Here is a 21216-nt window from a genome sequence, read left to right as displayed (position 1 = left end):
AGAGTGCAAGCAAGCAGGAAGCAGCAGATGTTCCTTTTGGACAGCAAATTCCATTAAGAACTGCATTGACTGATCTAATACACGGTGGCAAATGTACTGTAAAAAGGCTGAGAAGTGAAGACATGGCAATGCAAGATACAGAAATGCCAAGTACAAGTGCAGACACAGGTGCAGGTCCAAGTAAAATTGAAAGTGAGGAAGAAATGGAAATAGATAATGTTAGATTAGAAAGAAAAACGAAAGGTCAACCACTTCAGAGATTCACATTTAATGTTACACAACAGAATGATGAGACAGATAAATATCCAGTAGAATGGGAAAAAGAAGGACCAATAGATAAAGAAACAATGGATCTCATGTGGAAGTTTTGTGTTGAGGAATGAAATATAAATGTATTATCAAATAAAAGTGAACAAAAATGACTCTGTAAAACTTGTGTGAATAAAGAAATAAAGAGACAAGAACTGAACTGAAAATGTAAATAGAAACTGTAAGAAAACAAACCGTGTACTGATATGTATTGTAATGAAAAGTTAATATTGTAGAAATGTAATAATGAACAATAAAGTTTTGTAATCTGTGAGTCTCAGGTGGGGGCTGTTGGTCAGTGAAGCAGGCTGTGAGACTCACAGACAGGGTTTTTAGCAAAGAGAGTGAAACCTGAAGCAGAAGGGTTAAGCTGTGAGAACAGAGCGCCAGGTTTGCCAAGGTCAGCAGCTGGCTGGGAAGCCTGATAAGGTGGGATGCTTGGAAAAACTCAGAGTGGGGGAAACGTCATCTGTGGAAAGAACTGTGTCTAATGTCTTTGCCTAGTAAAGACTCTTACAAGAAACTTGCCTGGCCTGGCTTATTCCTGTTCTATGCGACTCTTGGATTCCATCCTTGTATGATCTATACACGCACATGCAACACTGTAGACCATGGCAACTCCTCTTCCCCAATCCCTGCAGCCTGTGCTGGTGTTGCACTGAGTATCCAGGTGGGCAAAGCTGGGTCAGATCAACTCCTCCCAGTTCACCGACCCAGGTTTCGGTAATGCACACCAAATCAGCACCTTCATACACAATCAAATCATGGATGAGTGTGGTGCTATTGAGCACCGATCTGGCGTTAAACAACAACACACTCAGGCCAGTGGGCACAGCAGATGAACAATGAGGAACCCATCCATGAGAGGAGTGGGAGCGAGGAACAAGGTGTAGATAGCCTTGCCCTCATATTCTATGGTAGTTTACCACCTCCCCATGCTATTCCTCCCTCTGCCCATGATCACTGAAGTTAGAGTGGCATCGCCCATGTTCTTCCTTACTAAGACTCCTCCTAAACACCTGATATGGACCCAACAAGAGCCCACCAACAAAACCTACCTGAACCAGTTATCCCAGTAGGCCTCTGAGAGAATTAGGAAAAGTCAGACCCACTCAATAACTTTCAAACAGGGCACATCTACTTCCCCCCATCTCCCACCCAGGGAGGGCCAGCCTTCTGCCAGTTACAGACTCTCACAGAAGGCATCTGGCGACTTTCTCTTATCATTCAGTTCACCATACAGGCTCTCACCGTGTGCTGGAACGACACATGAACCAAACACCCTCCCCACTACCAATCTCCTCTAGATTGGTTTAAAAAAATAGCAGTGGGTAGCACCTTTGCCCTCGGGACTCCCTAAGGGACTCCCCAAGGGCAGCCGGGCTTTTATGCCCTCTGACCCAGCCAGGAGCTGATGCAAGGGGCTGCAAGGTTAACTGCAGCCTCTCTCTGGAGCAAGGGTCAGGCAGGGGGTCCCAGTTCTTGCAGCGCTTACCAGGGACTTCAACTGTCTCAAGAGACAGCAACCCAGAGGAGCAAGCAAGCAAGTACCCAGATGCTCAGATACTCACTCCCAGGTCAGGTCTTCTCCAGGCCCCCAGTGCTGCAGCTGTTCTCCTTTTGTTCCTACATTTGTTAAAAAGCACTCTCTACATATGTCCAGGAACATTTTTTTCTTCCTGCATGCTGGAGCAAAACATCTGCAGTGATAATTGTTCTTACATTTGAGGTCAGCATTAAGATAGCACTCTCCCACTCGTGTTTCCCAGAAGCAACTGTATTCAGAGCTGTCCTGTCCCTGATGAAGGGAGTTGTATAGTCATTGTGATAGTAGCCACATTTATAGCCTTATCCTTCCTGACACTCAGCCCCTTGCATCCAGGTAAGCAAGAGTCACTATGTGTACAGTGATACATTCTAGCCAGGCAAGACTACTCAAGGAGGATATGTGGGTGACTGTCAGATGTCTGACTAAGAAGGGGATATAGCCTGGGGAGAGTCTTGAAGCCAGATAGAGAGGTATGGATAGTTCCCCTGCAAAACTGAAAAAGAAATCTATTCTAAACATTTCCATAAAGAACACAGTGAAATACATACTAAATGTCTTCAGTTGGCTCTTCACCATAAATAATGGTAATGTGAGTTACAATGGATAGTAGTACAGTATTATTCTTCTAATAAAATTGCAGAGGCAATGTGTTGAGTAAATTAAGTGGCATTTTTAATTACCAAAATTATTTCACTTACCCTCCCAACTATAAAATGAAAATACGTTTTACATGTTGGTGTTCTTTATTTGTGCCTTGAAATATCATCACAAAAAGATGGTATTATTAGTTTCAATATTTTAATGTTTAAGCTTAAATGCCATTTAATGTACACAGTTGAGCTTAATTAATTGCCTTTATTGCACCCGCACCCACATACTCACCAAAAGCCTCTACAAAACAACACATTACATTTTATAGGAACATATGTTGCCTCCAAGCATTCTTTTCTTCTTTTTAAATTGCTTTCAATTTTTACACACTTCTTTATGGCATCCCAAGGATTGCATTGTAAAATCATTACTTCCAATGTTCATGTAGATGCTTGAGTGAAATGAGGATCCAATTTAAATCCAGGAACATATTTCTAAATGTATGTTGATGGCAGAGATATGCATGTCTATTGTGTACTACGGTATATGTTAAAAAAAGGATGTATATATTCACATCAGCAGATGACAAAACAGAAGGAAGACTTGTGCAAAATAATCTAATTGCAGCAAACAGAAAATACCACATAAAAATGCAAATGAATACCAGAATGGATTGAAACACATTCGTTCATCCCCAGCATCAACCCATTTATGAAACTAAGTCAAGCCTATCTCAGATATGTCGGTTCTGGCTCCTACATATGCTGAAGTTATTTTGGCCTACTGAGGTGGTCTGCTCCAATCTAACCTTTTGACAAAAGTTCTGTGGAATTACTGGAACTACAGATTGTATTTGTTTCATAAAGGCAGCAGAATGTACAAGTAATGAATCCTTTACCTTGACAAATGAATGTGAATCTTCATATTAAAGCTCCATGGGTGATTCAATGCTTCCCAATTTTTCTTTAGTGACAAGGGCATTGTTTTGTGTGGAATGCATAACATCCTTGTCAAACATAATGTGGAACTACGCAAGCACTTGTGCAAAAGCTTCCCCGCTTTGAAAGTTAATGAGGAAGAAGGCAAAGGAAAGTCTGTACTCCTTTACGTCCCAGATAAGTAGCATATCAAAATGATATGTTGGTGCCATTAGTGTTATGGCACATTGTCTATCATGTATACAGTTCATTATGTCATGCAGCAAAAAACATTTGTATTGATTCTTCTCATGGAATGCAGCCTCTTCAATCAGGAAAATTTCATGAAGAGTTAAGAGATTTTACTCAGTTTTTCAATGCAGCAGTTCCTATCAAAAAATAAGAGAGTGAACATATTGGTTCAGTTCAGACAGCACACTAGACCACAGTTAACAAAGATTCATAATGGTTTAGTGTGATGTCTCAACAAACCATGGCATGCAACCAGCCAGAAAACCAGATTAATACACTATGTATTGAAGCATGGTTTGTGCCAACTGTGGTTTGGCATGATGTCTGATTCACAAACTATCAAGACTAGTGTTCCGCCTTCAGTGTCCACTGATCTTTGAGAATGAAGTGATGAGCAGATGGAAAATTAACAAGCAGTTTTCAACAATGACTTGCTTGTATATTTGGAAACTCAAACCATAGTTGGACAGATAAATTATGGAGAAAGCAAACCACACGTTGAAATTATGTTGAACCACTATAAAATAATAGCTCAGTCCTGTGAACCACTGAATCATTGAGGCCACAGTATGAAACAGACTCTCTTAAGCAAGCCCCATTGAACACAATGGGACTTACTTCTGAATAAGCATGCATAAATTGCATAATCTAGTGGTAAGAAGTTGCACTTACTTTGGACCCTGAATTAGAGGATATTGATGAATTTACAAAATATTTCAGCAGATGCTACTGTAAGGGTATCATCAACTGGGCAGATATTTAGAGATTCTCAGGGCTCTGGCTAAATGGCAAAAACACAAGCCAGACTTTCAATTGCCATCAAATATCAGAAAAGCTAGCTAGGTTGACAAACCATTATCTCTATATATAAGAATTTCCATGTCACACCTTGTTTCTTAATTTGAAAAACTTTGGGAGCAACCTTAACCCCTTGATGGCTGTGGATAGGTTTGGGGTAAAGCATGGATTCCTCTCCACTGATCTCCCTGGCAGAGACGAGCACCAGTAATTAGGGGGGTGGGCTTCTGGTGGTCCTCCTACCAAATGTAGGGTCCTGAAATGGGGCATTTTGAGGTTGAGGGAATAGCTGAACCCTGCTGATATCAATGGCTACTAGCCATGATGGATATTCTCTGCCTCCATGGTCAGAGGCAGTATACTTCTGAATACCAGATGCTTGAAACCACAGGAGGGAAGAGTGTTCTTGTATTTCACCCCTGCTTGTGGGTTTCCCACAGGCATCTGGTTGGCCAGTGTGAGAACATGATGCTGGACTAGTTGGGCCACTGGCCTGATCCAGCAGGCTCTTCTTAGGTTTTTATGATATAGGATTGCACTGTAAATGCTGATACCCAAAATATTTTTCCCTGTGACAAATAATTTCTAGGTAAGTGACTCTCCTTGTCCCACCACAATTTCTGCTGCATCTTGTGACTTGAATTTTTCCAGGCATACGGAGAGCTTTCTCAACAATACTGCAATACAGCAAAGCTTCCATTCCTATGTGGAGATTCAGTGCTGATGTAACAAGCTGTACTAAACAGTATAGGTCTCCATGTGGAAGCAGCTTGCTATGCGGATATGTGGTACCATCACCTGTGAGGGAGTCATCTTCCTTTATTTTCTGACATTGATGACCCAGCTTTACCTCTCTCAGCTTTACCTCGCTTCTTGGATCAATCATCTCTTTTGGGCAGTTGCATGCTCTGACAAAGGTTTAGGTCTGCTATACGTCAGTGCCATGGTACATGGCACAGAGTGGCCAGTGTTAAATTTTTCTGAGTCAGACCATTGGTCCATCTAGCTCAGTATTGTCTCTCCAAATGGTACTGGACTAGAACGTCCAATACACCTGACCATTGACTTAGCCCATTGACTTAGCTGGCTAGGGATGATGGAAACTGTATTCCAACAACTGTGGACGCGAGGCTGAAGAACTCTGATCTACATTGACTGGCAGTGTCTCTCCAGGATTTCAGGCAGGATACATTTCAGGCCCTTTCTGGAGCTGCCAAGGATTGAACCTGGGATCTTCTGCATGCAAAGCATGTGCTGTACCACTGAGCTATAGCCTTCTCAAGGTTACACCATAGAGGAAGAAAGGGCTGGCATCCTCCAGGCTCCATTATGATCCAACCCCCCTTGGGCAACCTGTTGATTCTTTCTGACCTGACCTGGTTGTAAAAGTGAAGGCTTGATTTATGCCTGAGCAATAGTGAGATTCTAGCCTTGTCTGTGTAGCTTCCTTGTCTTCTCCCCTCCCTCTCTCCTTCCCTCTTCATCAGTCTTCTTTTCTGCCCTGCTGCTCCCTGTATCCCTGTACCAGGCTACCTTGCATCGGACTCTGACCTGTGCAACTGATTGTTGTTCTTTGTTTTTACTCTGTTTTTGAGCCTCCTACAGGATCTGTCCCAGTAGTCTACCTCCACCTGAAATCTACTCCTAATCCTGCCGGGACTCATATTTTGAGCTGTCTGCTGCCCAGTGATGATACTTGCCCATTGGGCAAAGCATGTTGGTGCAAACTCCTTTAACATTTAGTAATGATCTTTTAAAATTTTATTACAACTGATAGGCAGCACAAAACTCTGGATTTACCAAGCATGCAGTGCCCATCTGTGTACCATTTCAACTAAAGTAGTCTGTAGGATCCAGATGTGAGGCTCTGAATGGTAAACTGCCAGAACCAAAGTCATTTTGACTGATAATGAGCCAACTAATATTTATGTTGTCTTTCTTCCGTCCAGGTAAATTGTAGCCTGTTTCAAACATTTCACTTGGTGGCTTATTATTCTGCAAAGGGAAGCATATTGTATGCATTATTCATAACAGATAGCAAATCTTCCATGTAACCACAGAGAATGCACTATCACAGACCTACTTAAAATTCTTTGCCTCCTTTCCCCATTTCTGCTAACTTCAGCTAAGGTTTAATCTCCATGTATAATGTAAAATCTCTGTCTAATCTCTGTTTCAATCAGGTATTGCTATGCAGAAGGAAAAAGAAGTGGTCTATCTTGTAACAACTGAAGATTTAAATTTTTTTATTTCCATGTTTGCATTTGGAGAGCATGCCTGTGTCTTTTTTGCTGAGCATGTTTCTGATATGCTTTATTTGACAGGCACTTCTGAGTTATCAAATCTCCAGATTTGTTCAATTCTCATTTCAATGTATGTCTCCCCATAATATTTAATTAACTAGTCTGTAATGTCTGCAGGTTTTCTCTACCAAAAATGCAGGTTTAGGTCTTTTTACATATATATTTATCTATGTGCATCATTTATATCCCACGCTTCATCACAGGATGCTGCAGAAGGATGCAACAATTAAAATTCATAAACCAGGCAAAATTAAAAACAAAATGCACACTTCAACCAAACAAATCCTCTCCATTGGCCACTATTTCTATACAGGGCAATTTATCAAAAATATTCAGAAGGGCTGCAGGAAGAGAAGGTTTTCAGCAAGTGCCAAAAGAGGGACCATGTCAGTATAGCTGTACCTGAAGAAGATGGGCATTCCATCATCATGAGAAGGTAATGTTAGACATTAACCATCATATTTATTAAATAGGTATACATCCCATACACATCATCACCCATCAGGCAGATGTCATTATAGGACACTTAGTTGTGCACTGGAGTTTGAAAGCTTTACATTCAACAAAGAGCCCAGATTTACCCAAAAGGGACTCTTAAAAGCCCAGGTGAGTAGAAGAGATTGCTTGCAGTGGCAAAAGTTAAAAACTATTCAGTTCCATGTGGGTTTCTCAATTTGTCAGTAGATTCACTCATTTAATAGGTCACACATTTGAACTTCTCCACCAGTCAGATCACTAGTATTCTATTGGGGGAACAGCATCTGTGGTTGTCATATATGGTACAAATCATTTATTTGAATGGGGTGCTCTTTTGGATTCCTCTGCAGTGGTGGATGAACAAATAAGATCGTTTACCTCTGAAAACTAATGAATCCAACTAGCTGCCAGAACATTCTGGTGTATTTGATGCCAGCCTTACCATTATCACCCATATCAATGGAATAAAAAAGTTGCCCAAGCTCTACACAATTTTGCCTTGATACCACTTCTACCCACCAGTGGAGACAGGTGGTTCCTTGGCTGAATCTAGAGCTCAGATATATAATGTTACTGGAGTGCAGGTCAAGGAAAATGAGGCAAGTTTGACTGAGCACAGCTTAGGGCAGAGATGAGGAACCTGTGGCCCTCAAGCTGTTGTTGGACTATAACTCCAGTCATTGCTGATTGGCTTCACTGGCTGGGGGGTGGAAGCTGGAGTCTGAGTGGAATGTCTCAATTTCCCCATCCCTGGATGAGGGGAAGAGCTATAGGTCAGCATCTCCAGATAAGGCTGGAACAGATTCCTGTCAGAAATTCTAGAAAGCTGCTGCTAGTCAGTGTAGACTATACTGGCCTAGATTGTACAATGGTCTTATTTGGTGTAAGGCAGATTTCAATGACGTTTTAAAACATATGCTGTGGTGGTGATGGCAGCAAAGAAGCTATCATTACATTTCGTCAATGTTGTCCAGCAAAACATTCTCAAAATGACATTCTCAAAATGCCATAGTTTGTTCTGTGGACAAATTTAAGATTGCTGGTATAGAAATTGCCATTAGAATTTCTATCACAAGAATTACTTGAGAAAATAATAGTCATACCAGCTTCGTGAACATGACTCATTTATACCAAGAAGATGTGCTGTGCAATCCAATACTAAATTCCTCAGAGGAAAGAAAATCCATATCCCAAGTAATTAAAAATATTATAATGTAGTGTTCTAAAGGCTTGTTAAAGGCTTGAACAAAGTGCAGCTACTTAAACTAATATCAATTGGTCTGTAGTTTACAAAGCCCCCGAAAGTAATGAATCCCTGGAATATTATCAAAGATATAGTTACAGTCCCGATATAACTAAATCTGTCAGTGAAAATGTCATTGACCTCAATGGATCATAGGAACATAGAAGATAGGAAGCTGCCTTATGCTGAGTCAGACCACTGGTCTATCTAGCTCAGTACTGTCTACACTAACTGGCAGCAGCTGTCCAGGGTTTCAGACAGGGTACATCACCAGTCCTACCTGGAGATGTCAGATCTTCTATAAGGCAGATGTTTTGCCACTGAGCTATGGCCTTTCCCCATAGATCTGTCTCTCATTCCTGATATATTGGTCAGAAGTACAAATCCAAGCAGAGGACAAAGATGGGTCTTACCTAATGTCAGCTTACAGATTGCAAGCATCTGCTCCTCTGATTCAGTATACACATATACTGAGGAAGTATTGTGTTCTTCTTTAGATTTCAGTATAAAGTTAATTGCCTCAGGGATGAGCCAGGCAATAAAGTGCTCTTCAGAATCAGTTTTCAATGCTTTTCCTCACTTCCAGAGCTTGCGACTATATATATATATATTCCCACCTAGTCTCAGAAAGAAGGCAATGTATCCTATCCATTATTTTCACTATACAAAACTTCAGATGGTGCCCTTCAGATGTTTTGGACTACAACTCTCATCAGCCGCACCCAGTGCTGGCTAGGGCTGATGAGAGTTGCAGTCTAAAACATCTGGAGGGCACCTGGTTGGCAAAAGCTACATCATATCTTTATTCAATAGCGCCACATTTAAATATTTTAATTCCTTATATTTTGTTGAAACGATCCTTCAAAGATAAACCACCACTTGAGACAGATTCAAGGATAAGAACATATAAGAAGGAATACATTCATGTATATAGTGAATTTTAGTCTCTGTACAACGATCCTAACTTCACGTGACATAAAAAGGCCAGTCTTCAAGCTCTATATGTCAATCTCTATATTTCTCTATTGAGCTCTATATGTCAATCTGCTGTCAGCATAAGATCTTTAGTACATCTAAGAAGAACAAGGCATAAAACATCATTTGTTCTGTTAGGATCACTTTATATTTATAGCAATACTTTTTATCTCTTTGCATTCATTTTTTAAGTATGGTATGTCATAATATCTTCAAGGAGCTGTGCAGTCTGTTCCTGGCATACCTTAATAAGCGGCTCTCTTCATGTGAGCTTTCCTGGCCTTCAAGATTACTAGGAGAAACCCACCATTGTAGACAGAAGGGACTAAATATGCTAATAATCTTTTTTTTTTTACAATAATTTTTATCAAATTTTCATAAAACAAAACAAAATCATAAAACATTCAAAGACAAAAAACAAAACAAAACAAAAATGATTAAGCAAAAAAATAAAATATTGACTTCCCATTTGTCACAGATCAAATCAGTTATAGGTCTACAATATATAACAATCCTGTCTCTTAAATTATATTATAAAATCACTTTCCTCCAGTAGTTATCTTAATTAATCATCAAATCTCATAAACATTACTTTATTCTTTCCACAAAAAGTCAAAGAGAGGTTTCAATTCTTTAAGAAATATATCTATCAATTTTTCTCCAAATAAACATTTCGATTAATCCATCTCATCAAAATCTGTTAGGTCCAATAATTTCAATAGCCATTATTCCATTATCCCTATTAATTTCATCTTCCATCTTCAATAGTCCTGTTAAGTCCAGTAATTTCAGTGTCCAATCTTCCATTATCAGTATTCCATAATAATCTTGCTGTCATAGCCATAGTCATATAATAAGAGTCTGATGGGAATTTCCTCTATCCCAAATATTTTCTTGCCATCCATTCTGAATAAGTTGCTGAAGTACTGTTGTAAAGTCATATCTCTGTTCTTCTTTTTTACAAAATGCACTGGCTCATCTCTTGAGAGTTTTTCCATTGTCACATGGCTGCAGTTAATTCCATAGATTTTCACTATATCAAACTCCATCACGTCATTCCAGTCTTCCAGTTTCTGAAACATAATTACTTCCAGATTCTCAGCCACTTTCTTGATTGCCATTTTTAAAACCACGAAAACAAAGCAAAACAGAAGTAAAGAAGAACCACTTCTTATTTCAGCAACAATTGGGTTAATATTCCAGGCTTGATGACGTCACAGTATAAACAGAGCAGCCTGCCTTATCTCTCTATGTTCAAGAATACAAAACAAATTTGGTTCCCAGCATCAAAACAGTTAGTGGTGTCGTGAAGAAGCAGATTCGTCGAAATAAAATAGACCAAAAAGAGAATAGTCCCAGACAATATAACATTCCTCGGAATAGAAATCCCTCTTCTGTTGATATCTTTAGGATGCACTTCCAGGACAGCTTTTTGCAACAGAAACAGAGATAAGCTGTTAATTTCATGAATAACAGAGAAGAGTTATAGCTCACCCAGAAGTACTTCAAAGCCGATCAATCTGACAAATCTCCTTTTGCTGCAACAATTTAAACCAAGTAAGAAAAATAATAGAAAGAAGGGTGCTTGCCTGTTAGTCGGTTTTCTCTTTGAAGAAAAGATAAACGTATCGCATTAAACAGATAGAGCAAAAGTTTGGAAGTCCGTCCGGCATTGTTGGCTGGACCTTTTCTCATAAATTAATGAAATCCAGTCCTCCCAACAAAAACAGGCTTTTGAGGTTGATCTCTACGTTTCTCCCTGCCCGGGAGAAATTTCATCAGTCAAAAAAAAATGTTCTGACTGATTTATATCTGAATAAGCTTCTTTTGAGGCGGGAGCCCGTCTCAAAAGCAGGCACAAGCGAAGTCACCCTTCCCGGAAGTCAATATGCTAATAATCTTAAAGACTATGATTATTTTTCTTGCAATCTATTACTGTCATTGATTTTATTGTTAGTTCAGTATATATGCCACTTTGTAACTGAATGAAGCAAACTGTGCTTGTAAAAGAGAGCTGAATTACATTACAACAAGCCAGACAAGAGGGGATAAAAATCAGTCAGAGAAAAAAGGCAAACATGAAAAAGGATAGCTGCCTAGGTGATTAGGTTCTTAACACAGTTGAAAAAAAGTATATTTTATAAACGCAATCAATTTAAAAAATATTAAATTCCTGCCCCCAATACAAGATGACAAAATTGCCTACTCTAAAAAAAACAAACACCCAAATTCATAAGCTATATCTGATAAAGTATCTACACACACACACTTTTGCGCTAGATTGTCATCATGCAGCCCCCACTGGAGAATTTGTACTGCCATCACACAATCCTGGATTGGCATGAAGCCAGGGGGAGATAGGGGGAACAAAAGAGAAGGCAGGTTGCACGACAGCAGTAGCCATCGCATGGGAGCGAGAAGGGACGGACACTGAAGGGGGGAAAGTTGTGGTTTAAAACAATGGGAAATGCCTGAATTGATTAGGAAGGGAGGAATACAGGATTTTAAAAGAAAGTGTTAACAAAGAGAAATAGCAGAAATGAGTACAACATAGAGGCTAATTCCAAAAAGGTACAACATTGTCCTCAAACCTTTCCCATTGTTTTAAATTGCCACTTTAATCCTGCCACTTTTTGGTTCATTGTTTCTCCCTCCTCTCTCTACTGAAACCTCTTCCATTGTTTAAAACTGTCACTTTCCCCCTCTGTGTTCCTCCATCCATGCTTTACTCAAACCACTCCCATTGTTTAAGGGAGGAGGGGATTGTAGAACAGGAGGGAGGAGGAAGCATGGAAATGGCGATAGTTTGTGCAAGGTGGAGCTGAGAAAAGGAGGAAGAAGGAGGTTAAAATGGGGGTGCAAAGGGGTTTTTTTGCAAAAAATGGAGTAAGAGGTATGGAAATGGGGGTGGAGAGGAAAACAGGCATACAAAAGGGGCTTCAGAATAGCAGGGGGTGGTGGTTTTAAAATTGGGTAGAAGATGAAAAGAGGGCTTAGTAGTTGCAATGTGTGGGAGGAGGAAGATGCAGGAGGTTACCATGGGGGGTGGTCTATGTGCAATGGGAGGGTGCAGAAAAGGAGGGGCAGGATACGCATGGTCCAGGGGGAGGTGGAAATTGGGCTGCAAAGTAGGGCTGCAGAATGGAAGTGAAAAGCTGAGAATATTTCTTGGTTGTGCAGACAATTCAGCAAGTAAAGTGTATTGTGGCGGTTCAGGGGGTTAATGAGTGGAGTGAGCAGGGGGGTAGATCCCGCTAGTGTGTGTGCACACACACACTTAAATGTTCTATATTTAATCACACCAGAGTCATAATTGAAAAGGTAAAGTTCTAACTAAATATCTTGAAATTTATCTTAGGTAGAGACAGCTGGGTTAGATATACTGTATATCCTGCTGGGATGATTATATTTTACCCAGCTTAGCTAAGCTAAAAGAGGAGCTATCTCAAGCATTCTTTTCAAGAATAATTTCGTGATATCTAATGTAATGTGACTAGGCATCTGCCAGCACAATGGAGGTTCTCCATCCTCCCGTCTTCAGTTGGGGACCCTATAGAGCAGATGGGGGCCACGGAGGATAGAGGGTGGAGGGAAGAAACAGGCAGTCCCATTATCATTATTATTTATGGAATTTATTAGTCACATTACCCAAAGGCCTCCAAGTGACCTATAATATCATTAAAAACAAAAGTAAATATACCATACCATAAAAACAAAATAATAAAACAATCACCTCCGTGCAACCACACAGAAAGCTTGGCGGCACACTAGGAGAGTTGCTTTTGTGCAAGTGGGCAGATGTAATTTGATCCAATCTCCTGTACTGAAAGTAGGACGTTTTGAGTTTAACTTAAAAAGGGGATATTCTTAGTTTTTTAAAGTTACAGCTCTGATAAGATTATGATTGTGATACTGAGTTTTAAAAGTTTAATGAACGATATATTTACATGCAGCTTAAACAGAAAATCTTTACATTTTAGTTATAGTACATTAAAATTTGTCTGATATATTTAATTAATTTGGATGTTGTTTATATAATTTGGCAATCTTGTATTTTTCAGAGTGTATGATTTTGTATTTTGTATAGATTATATGGATAAAGAACTTTTTTCAAAAAATGTTGGGAGCGTCATCACACTCACAAAGCTAGGGCACTTGACTTTAAAGAATTTGTATTTCCAGTTACTCAAAATGCTTCATCAAACAAACTCAGCAAAAATGTCAATGCCAAACTGAAACTCAGTGCGTTGATTGGCAGTATTATGGGGGGGGGGCAAATCCTGCACCCATCGACAAAACATTGATCCCAAAAACAAGAAAAGCACTTTTTAAAACATTTCTTCCTAGATTTACTACTTCACTAATTGTAAGGTAGGAATAGATGGGTGAAGTTTTAAGTACATTTAATCAATTTCATAGCCTTCTTACCCTCAGGAAAGGACCTACACTTTTATAAAATGTATAAACACTTTTAACTGTGCAAAGCACTTGCATTTTAACTGTGCAAAATCAAATATAAGTCTGGGCTGATATGTAATAGATATTACATCTGGGTAATATTAGATAGGTATATATTCATGACAAAGGCAAGGGCTAGTATTTTGTGATCCCTTTCAACATAAAGGTGAATAGAAGCTGAAGGTATAATGGCATACTTGTTGCCAGTTGAAATACATCAATCTGTGAATACCTTCTGACTGAATTTTCAAAGCGATCATATGTCACTTCCAGAAAGTATATATTTTATCCATGCACAAATGCATACTATCTGTGGAGCAGCCTTAAACAGGTGTCACAGGGAGGAAGATCTGGATCAAATTTTATATAACTCCAGCTTTTGCTCTATTGCAAGGGTTCCCAAACTGTGGTCCACGGACCACCAGTGGTCTGCAAGCTTCATTCAGGTGGTCCCCGGTATGTCTGCGAATTTGAGCTTAATTTCTATGAGATTCCACTTGTAATACAATACAATACAATGCAAGAAATAAAAGAAGAAATACAAAGATAGTTAAAGATACCTAGCACCGCACATTATAATTGCTGCAACAGGCAGAAAGAACATGAAGTGATCTGCCATGGGGGAAAAGTTTTGGGAACCACTGACCTACTGAATTCTATGGCAATGGAGTGTATTGGTATATATACATCGCCTTCTTTTAACTCAACAGCCATCAATGGCGATAAGCTGCCATAATAGGCAAGAGGCTACTCACAATCTAGAGCCAACTCCAGTGTCACTTTCTGGTTGCTGACCGATTTATTTTGTAAATACCACAATATCTCAATTCCACTGAGATTAAGGGAAAGATAGAGAATGCACAGACGGCAAGATCCAGTCCATTGCAGGGGCAGAACTCATACATGGAGGATTCCCATGGGTTCAACAGAGCCCCAAGAACATAAGAAGAGCCTGCTGGATCAGGCCAATGGCCCATCTAGTCCAGCATCCTGTTCTCACAGTGGCCAAGCAGATCCCCATGGGAAGCACACAAGCAGGACCTGATGTTGAGCCCAGGGGTGTTGAGCCCAGCCTCTCTCCTGAGGATCAAGGAGGTGGAAGGCATGAATTGCAGGCACCTCAGCCGTCAGCAGGCATGGACGATCCAGCTGTTGTTGAGTCTAAACTAGACCTTGAGGAAGAGAGCGAGCTAGCTGCCCCGCCAGTTCCCACGGATGGCTCTGCCCCTCAATGGGACAGCGCTCAGCCATTGAGCACCCCCACGGAGCCATTAGGGAAGAATTCCTCCTGTGCCAAGCAGTATCCTAGAGACACCCGACACTTCCCAGCCCTCTGCTTCCCCACCTGCAGATGAGGACCCTGTTCTGTCAGATGAGCCCTTGGAGGCTCGCCCCCCTTCACCGTGCTCATGACGTAGGGAGAAGCAGACAGGGCAGAGGGTGTGTGTGCGAAGGAGTGAGAGGTTACTCTCCAAGACCTCTCCTGTTTAAGACTGCCACGCTGTGAAGGGGGCGCTGAGTCAACTTTCATCACACGTTGCAGAGTATGTCTAGAGGGTAGTTAGGGACTCGTAGTGAGTTAGCATAGGGTCTTTTCTATGAGGCGCTCACCCTTTGATGTATCCATTACATTAATAAAGCAAGAGTTCCTTGCACCCTCATCTCCAACTCGTGTTTTCCGCTCTGAACTGGACACCTGAGCACAAGAGCACTATCCCCTCCTCCTACTTCCAACTGGTATTCAGAAGCATACTGCCTGCTACTGTGGAAGCAGAGCATAGTTATTATGTCTAGTAGCCATTGACAGCCTTATCTTCCAAGACGTTTTATCCATATTTTTATCCTTTACCCACCTATTCATAGTTCACCAGAGGGACAAGCGCTAGTGGGCATTAGAGGTCTATCCTATGTCCCCATCCACCCATCTCTGCCACCCCAGTGCAAGTTACTTGTGTTCCAAAGCATGAGCGATTTGCAGTGAGTGGGAGGGTTGTATGGAGAGATGATTAGATCGATAGATAGATCGATAGATTGATAGATTGATTGATTGATCGATAGACACACACACACACACACACACAGAGAGAGAGAGAAAGAGAGAGAGATGACTGCCAACAGCCTATCACATTGCCTTCATAGCTGTGTGTAAATAGGTGGGGGAAAGGAAAACATGGCTCCGTTCAGCCTATAAGAATCTTCTGTGCAGGGCAGCTCTGTCCAAGGTGGACTGGAATGTGTCCATAACATTCCATAGTTGCATTTTGATTGTATGAAATTGTCCAGATATCTCTGATAGAAATTTTGCTGAATCTCTTCCGAAGGTCCTAATAACCTCAAATTCAGGGACGTTTGGAGTTCTTGTTCATAGCATATTCTTCTTGTGATTAAACTAGTCAGCTACTTTGATCAACACTCGGTATACTACCTTTTTCATTAGCCAAATTAGTATGAGATTTCTGGTTCGTTTATTGCATCATCCACATTTGATGTGCCTTATTTCTTCTAGATCATTCTAGATCAATCATTATGAGCCCCAAGTATTCCTGTTTATATATGAGTAGGAAATGAGATTGAAAACATCATAGTAAGCAAAACAACATCTGGAAGAAAGATAATAATTGGGGGGGCAGATTAAAGAATTGCTTCAATTCCTTTGAGCAAAAATGGTGCCCCACTCGCCGCGCAGCTGACGAGCAGGGCAAGGTTGCAGGTGGTGGTGAAGACGCTGCCTCCATCTTTAATAGGGGCAGCATCACGTGTCGCGCTTGTGACGTAAGCACAACGCGCAGCATGAGGGACGGAGCCTGCAGGACTATTTAAGTCCAGCCGCCCCTCCTACCTTCCTCTTTTGCTGCGCGACGTCGACGGCGGGGGACAGACTGAGGCAGAGCAGAGAGGAGCAGCGACGGCCATTTTAAAAGACGGAGACGGAGCAGAGAGGAGCGGCGGTGGCCATTTTGGACCGCATGATTGATGAGATCGGTGCCATTTGAGGCGCTGATCTGTAACAATACAGGCAGTGTTGTCGGCCTTAGGGCCTGTGCTTCCACAGAGGAGGGGCTGGAGAAGCGGCGGCAAGTGGAGCGGGCCTTTAGAGAGGCTTGCGGAGCCGAAAGTGGCTGCTCCCCCCCACGGTGGGAGGGGTAGAGAGGCATGCCGCTTCTGGGGCTATTTATTATAGCCAGTTAAACCAAGATCACACTTCTAAGGCTGTTTCTATAGCCAGTTAAACCTAGCTCACGATTTGGTTTTTCAAGGCTGTTTTTTACAGCTAGTTCAATGAGGCTGCTGGGCTTTGAATATTCAAGGTCCTTTTTTGCAGCCAGTTAAGCAAGATCATGCCCACATTGCTTATCATATACATTGCCTATATCATATATTGCTCATAATATTACACTTACTATCCAGTAATAATATCTTAATAATAATAATAATAATAATAATAGTTTTGGATTTGTTTATAAACCAAGACAATTGTCATGCCATCCAAAATAGGGAAAGGGGGGCAAAAGGTAAGGGGAGAGCCTACAGGCCTCCACAAAAACACCCTCCCCCGGCGCCTGGCTCCTCGGATGAGGAGGAGGCACCACCATGGGCTGCCATCCTAGCGCGCCTTGAGGCTTTAGAGCAGCGGGGAAGGGTGATACCAACCCCTGCTCCCAGTTCTCCACTGACTGCTTCAAGGGAAGCTGCCATTCCTGGGACTTCCACTGGGGGGGTTACCAGGCCAAAGAGAGCTAAAGCTAAGGCTCAAGGTGGCACAAATACGGGTCAGCAGCAAGGGTCTAACCATTATGTCCTTGCTTTGGTTTTAGTGAGGCTTGAGGCTCTTGAAACCCCTCCTGATTCCACACAGATAGTGAGCGATGGGCCAGTGGGTCCTCCTGCACCAACAGCAGCAGCGGGGGCTGGAAGTGAGGTGGCTACACCCCAGGCTGGTGTGATATCATCTGTGACTGGGCCGCTGGTGGGAGCAGGTGAGTCTGCCAGGCCTGCTCAGGCTGCTGGGTATCCAGGTTTGGGGTGGCCTCCTCAGGGTGTGTCTCAAACACCGCTCCAGGCTGCATCCAGCCAAATTTGGCAACATGCATGCAGTGGACAAGTGATGACATCAGCTGTATCACCTGATGGGCCCGCTCCAACAGCTGTTTTGGCTGCTGCACAGCTGCAGCCAACCGCGACAAAGAGTCAGGGTATTCTTTCAGACCCTTAGTTAATGCTATTCCTTTTGGGAATACATCTGTCACCTTAGGTTTCCACCTGCTCCCTTCGACAAAAGAAAAAATTTGGAGGGGGGAGTATGTGGATGTCTTTTCGCTCCTTTATCGGGAGCACCCCAAAAGGGACAAAGACAAGGAGGCAGAGGGTGACATAGACCAGCCCAGGCGCAGGAGAGTCGACCGCACCTGGGCCAATTGGCTGCCAGCGTACTTGATATACGCAGGAGTGCTGATAGAGAGGCAGCCTCAAAGGGGACTGTCTCTCTTTAAGTACTTGGATATAATATACAGGGCGTATGTAGAATTCTCTGGGCTGGCATGGCTGTCTTATGAAGAGGCATTTCGTATGCAGGCGGCATGCGACGTGACCCTGCCATGGGACAGGAAGGAACCTGAGCTGTGGCTGCAGTTTATGACTGCGGCCCGAGCCATGACTGGAGATAGGTGTGATAGTGGGCATCGTCTGAGCAGGCAGTCGACCGCCACCCTTCCCCGCGTTAATGCGGGGCAAGGGGTTCAACAACGGCTGCTGTGCTGGGAGTTCAATGCCCGGGGAGCCTGCACACGCAACCCATGTCGTTTCAGACACGAGTGCGCGATTTGTGGAGCAGCAGACCCTTCCACTGCCTGCAACAGAGGCAGGCCATACAGGGGAGGTGGCAGGGACCAGCAATGGGGCAGAAAACAGCCCCACCTGGTGCTAATCAAGGAAAAAGGCCCCTCCCCAATTAAGTTACAGGTTTTACAGGGCTTGCTAGCTGGTTACCCAGTGGCTGGGGATGCACGTTTTCAAAGGGTTTTTGTTGGGCTTCCGAATTCCCTACAACGGTCCTAGGGTTTCCTTCATGTTCCGAAATCTAAAATTTGTTATAGGCATGGAGGCAATAGTGCGAATGAAAATCAACAAAGAAGTGCAGGCTGGGCGGGTGCTTGGCCCGTTCCAATCACCCCCTCTCCCTAATCTTCAAGTATCCCCATTAGGGATTGTACCCAAGAAGGTGGCAGGGGAGTATAGGTTATTCACCACTTGTCCCACCCGCGTGGACAGTCAGTTAATGATTTCATTCCTGACAGTCTATGTACAGTCCACTACACCTCATTCGATGCTGCAGTGCGCATGGTTCGGGCATATGGCCATGGTGCATTAATGGGCAAGTGTGACATTAAGTCTGCTTTCCACCTACTGCCCGTCCACCCAGCAGATTTTGATCTGCTGGGTTTTACTTTTGCCGACAAATTCTATGTGGACCGTGCATTGCCTATGAGATGCTCGATCTCTTGTGCAGTTTTTGAGCGCATCAGCACTTTTTTAGAATGGGCAATCAAATGTAGGATGGGCATGAATTCTGTTGTTCATTATTTGGACGATTTTCTATTTGCGGGTGGGGCTGGCACAGGCGAATGCCTACACTTAATGGCCCAGTTTCAGGACTTGACAGAGGAACTGGGGGTTCCTGTAGCCATGGAAAAGACGGAAGGACCAGCGACTTCCGGGAAGGGTGACTTCGCTTGTGCCTGCTTTTGAGACGGGCTCCCGCCTCAAAAGAAGCTTATTCAGATATAAATCAGTCAGAACTTTTTTTTTTTGACTGATGAAATTTCTCCCGGGCAGAGAGAAACGTAGAGATCAACCTCAAAAGCCTATTTTTGTTGGGAGGACTGGATTTCATTAATTTATGAGAAAAGGTCCAGCCAACAATGCCTGACGGACTTCCAAACTTTTGCTCTATCTGTTTAATGCGATACGTTTATCTTTTCTTCAAAGAGAAAACCGACTAACAGGCAAGCACCCTTCTTTCTATTATTTTTCTTACTTGGTTTAAATTGTTGCAGCAAAAGGAGATTTGTCAGATTGATCGGCTTTGAAGTACTCCTGGGTGAGCTATAACTCTTCTCTGTTATTCACGAAATTAACAGCTTATCTCTGTTTCTGTTGCAAAAAGCTGTCCTGGAAGTGCATTCTAAAGATATCAACAGAAGAGGGATTTCTATTCCGAGGAATGTTATATTGTCTGGGACTATTCTCTTTTTGGTCTATTTTATTTCGACGAATCTGCTTCTTCACGACGCCACTAACTGTTTTGATGCTGGGAACCAAATTTGTTTTGTATTCTTGAACATAGAGAGATAAGGCAGGCTGCTCTGTTTATATTGTGATGTCATCAAGCCTGGAATATTAACCCAATTGTTGCTGAAATAAGAAGTGGTTCTTCTTTACTTCTGTTTTGCTTTGTTTTTGTGGTTTTAAAAATGGCAATCAAGAAAGTGGCTGAGAATCTGGAAGTAATTATGTTTCAGAAAATAATGGATGAGATTGAGATAACGAAACAAACCCTGCGACAGGGCAGTAAGGAGCTGAAAATTGAACTGAGCAAAATGACGCAGGAGCTTAAAGAAATAGGGGATCCTGTGAGAGAGGAGAATGAGATCAGAGATGAGAAAAGAAAAAATAAAGGGAAGATACAAGCCCTGGAGATTGGAACAAATGTGGAATTGGAAAAAGATCTGGAGTTTATGGATATTAGAAATAAAATCTACTGTTTGGAATTTAACGTTATCTCTGAAGAAATTAATGAAGATATTAGAGATAAAGTTATCAATGGCTTGGATAATCTTCTGGACTGGAATGACGTGATGGAGTTTGATATAGTGAAAATCTATGGAATTAACTGCAGCCATGTGACAATGGAAAAACTCTCAAGAGATGAGCCAGTGCATTTTGTAAAAAAGAAGAACAGAGATATGACTTTACAACAGTACTTCAGCAACTTATTCAGAATGGATGGCAAGAAAATATTTGGGATAGAGGAAATTCCCATCAGACTCTTATTATATGACTATGGCTATGACAGCAAGATTATTATGGAATACTGATAATGGAAGATTGGACACTGAAATTACTGGACTTAACAGGACTATTGAAGATGGAAGATGAAATTAATAGGGATAATGGAATAATGGCTATTGAAATTATTGGACCTAACAGATTTTGATGAGATGGATTAATCGAAATGTTTATTTGGAGAAAAATTGATAGATATATTTCTTAAAGAATTGAAACCTCTCTTTGACTTTTTGTGGAAAGAATAAAGTAATGTTTATGAGATTTGATGATTAATTAAGA

The 21216-nt window shown here is 41.8% G+C and overlaps 1 protein-coding gene across 1 annotated transcript; it reads left to right on the top strand.

Annotated features, from left to right (window-relative positions):
• The first annotated feature begins 16845 nt into the window (after positions 1 to 16845).
• Positions 16846 to 20686, top strand: LOC133363657 (uncharacterized). Its single transcript, XM_061582932.1, has 3 exons — positions 16846 to 17006; positions 17368 to 17849; positions 20036 to 20686. Exons 1-3 carry the CDS (start codon positions 16846 to 16848, stop codon positions 20221 to 20223), a joined length of 831 nt encoding a protein of 276 aa, XP_061438916.1. The 3' UTR covers positions 20224 to 20686.
• The last annotated feature ends 530 nt before the right edge of the window (positions 20687 to 21216 follow it).

This window comes from Rhineura floridana, chromosome 9, assembly GCF_030035675.1.
Source record: "Rhineura floridana isolate rRhiFlo1 chromosome 9, rRhiFlo1.hap2, whole genome shotgun sequence".
In the NCBI taxonomy this organism is placed as follows: Eukaryota; Metazoa; Chordata; class Lepidosauria; order Squamata; family Rhineuridae; genus Rhineura; species Rhineura floridana.
This window is presented reverse-complemented; position numbering and strand designations above follow the sequence as displayed.

Bases quoted from the DNA above. Each gene is read 5' to 3' on its own strand.
- LOC133363657 (XM_061582932.1), top strand. From the start codon at position 16,846: ATGAGATCGGTGCCATTTGAGGCGCTGATCTGTAACAATACAGGCAGT. The intron at 17,007-17,367 runs GTGGGAGGGGTA...CATCCAAAATAG, and splicing joins AGTGGCTGCTCCCCCCCACG to GGAAAGGGGGGCAAAAGGTA. The intron at 17,850-20,035 runs GTGAGTCTGCCA...TGTTGCAAAAAG, and splicing joins TGGGCCGCTGGTGGGAGCAG to CTGTCCTGGAAGTGCATTCT.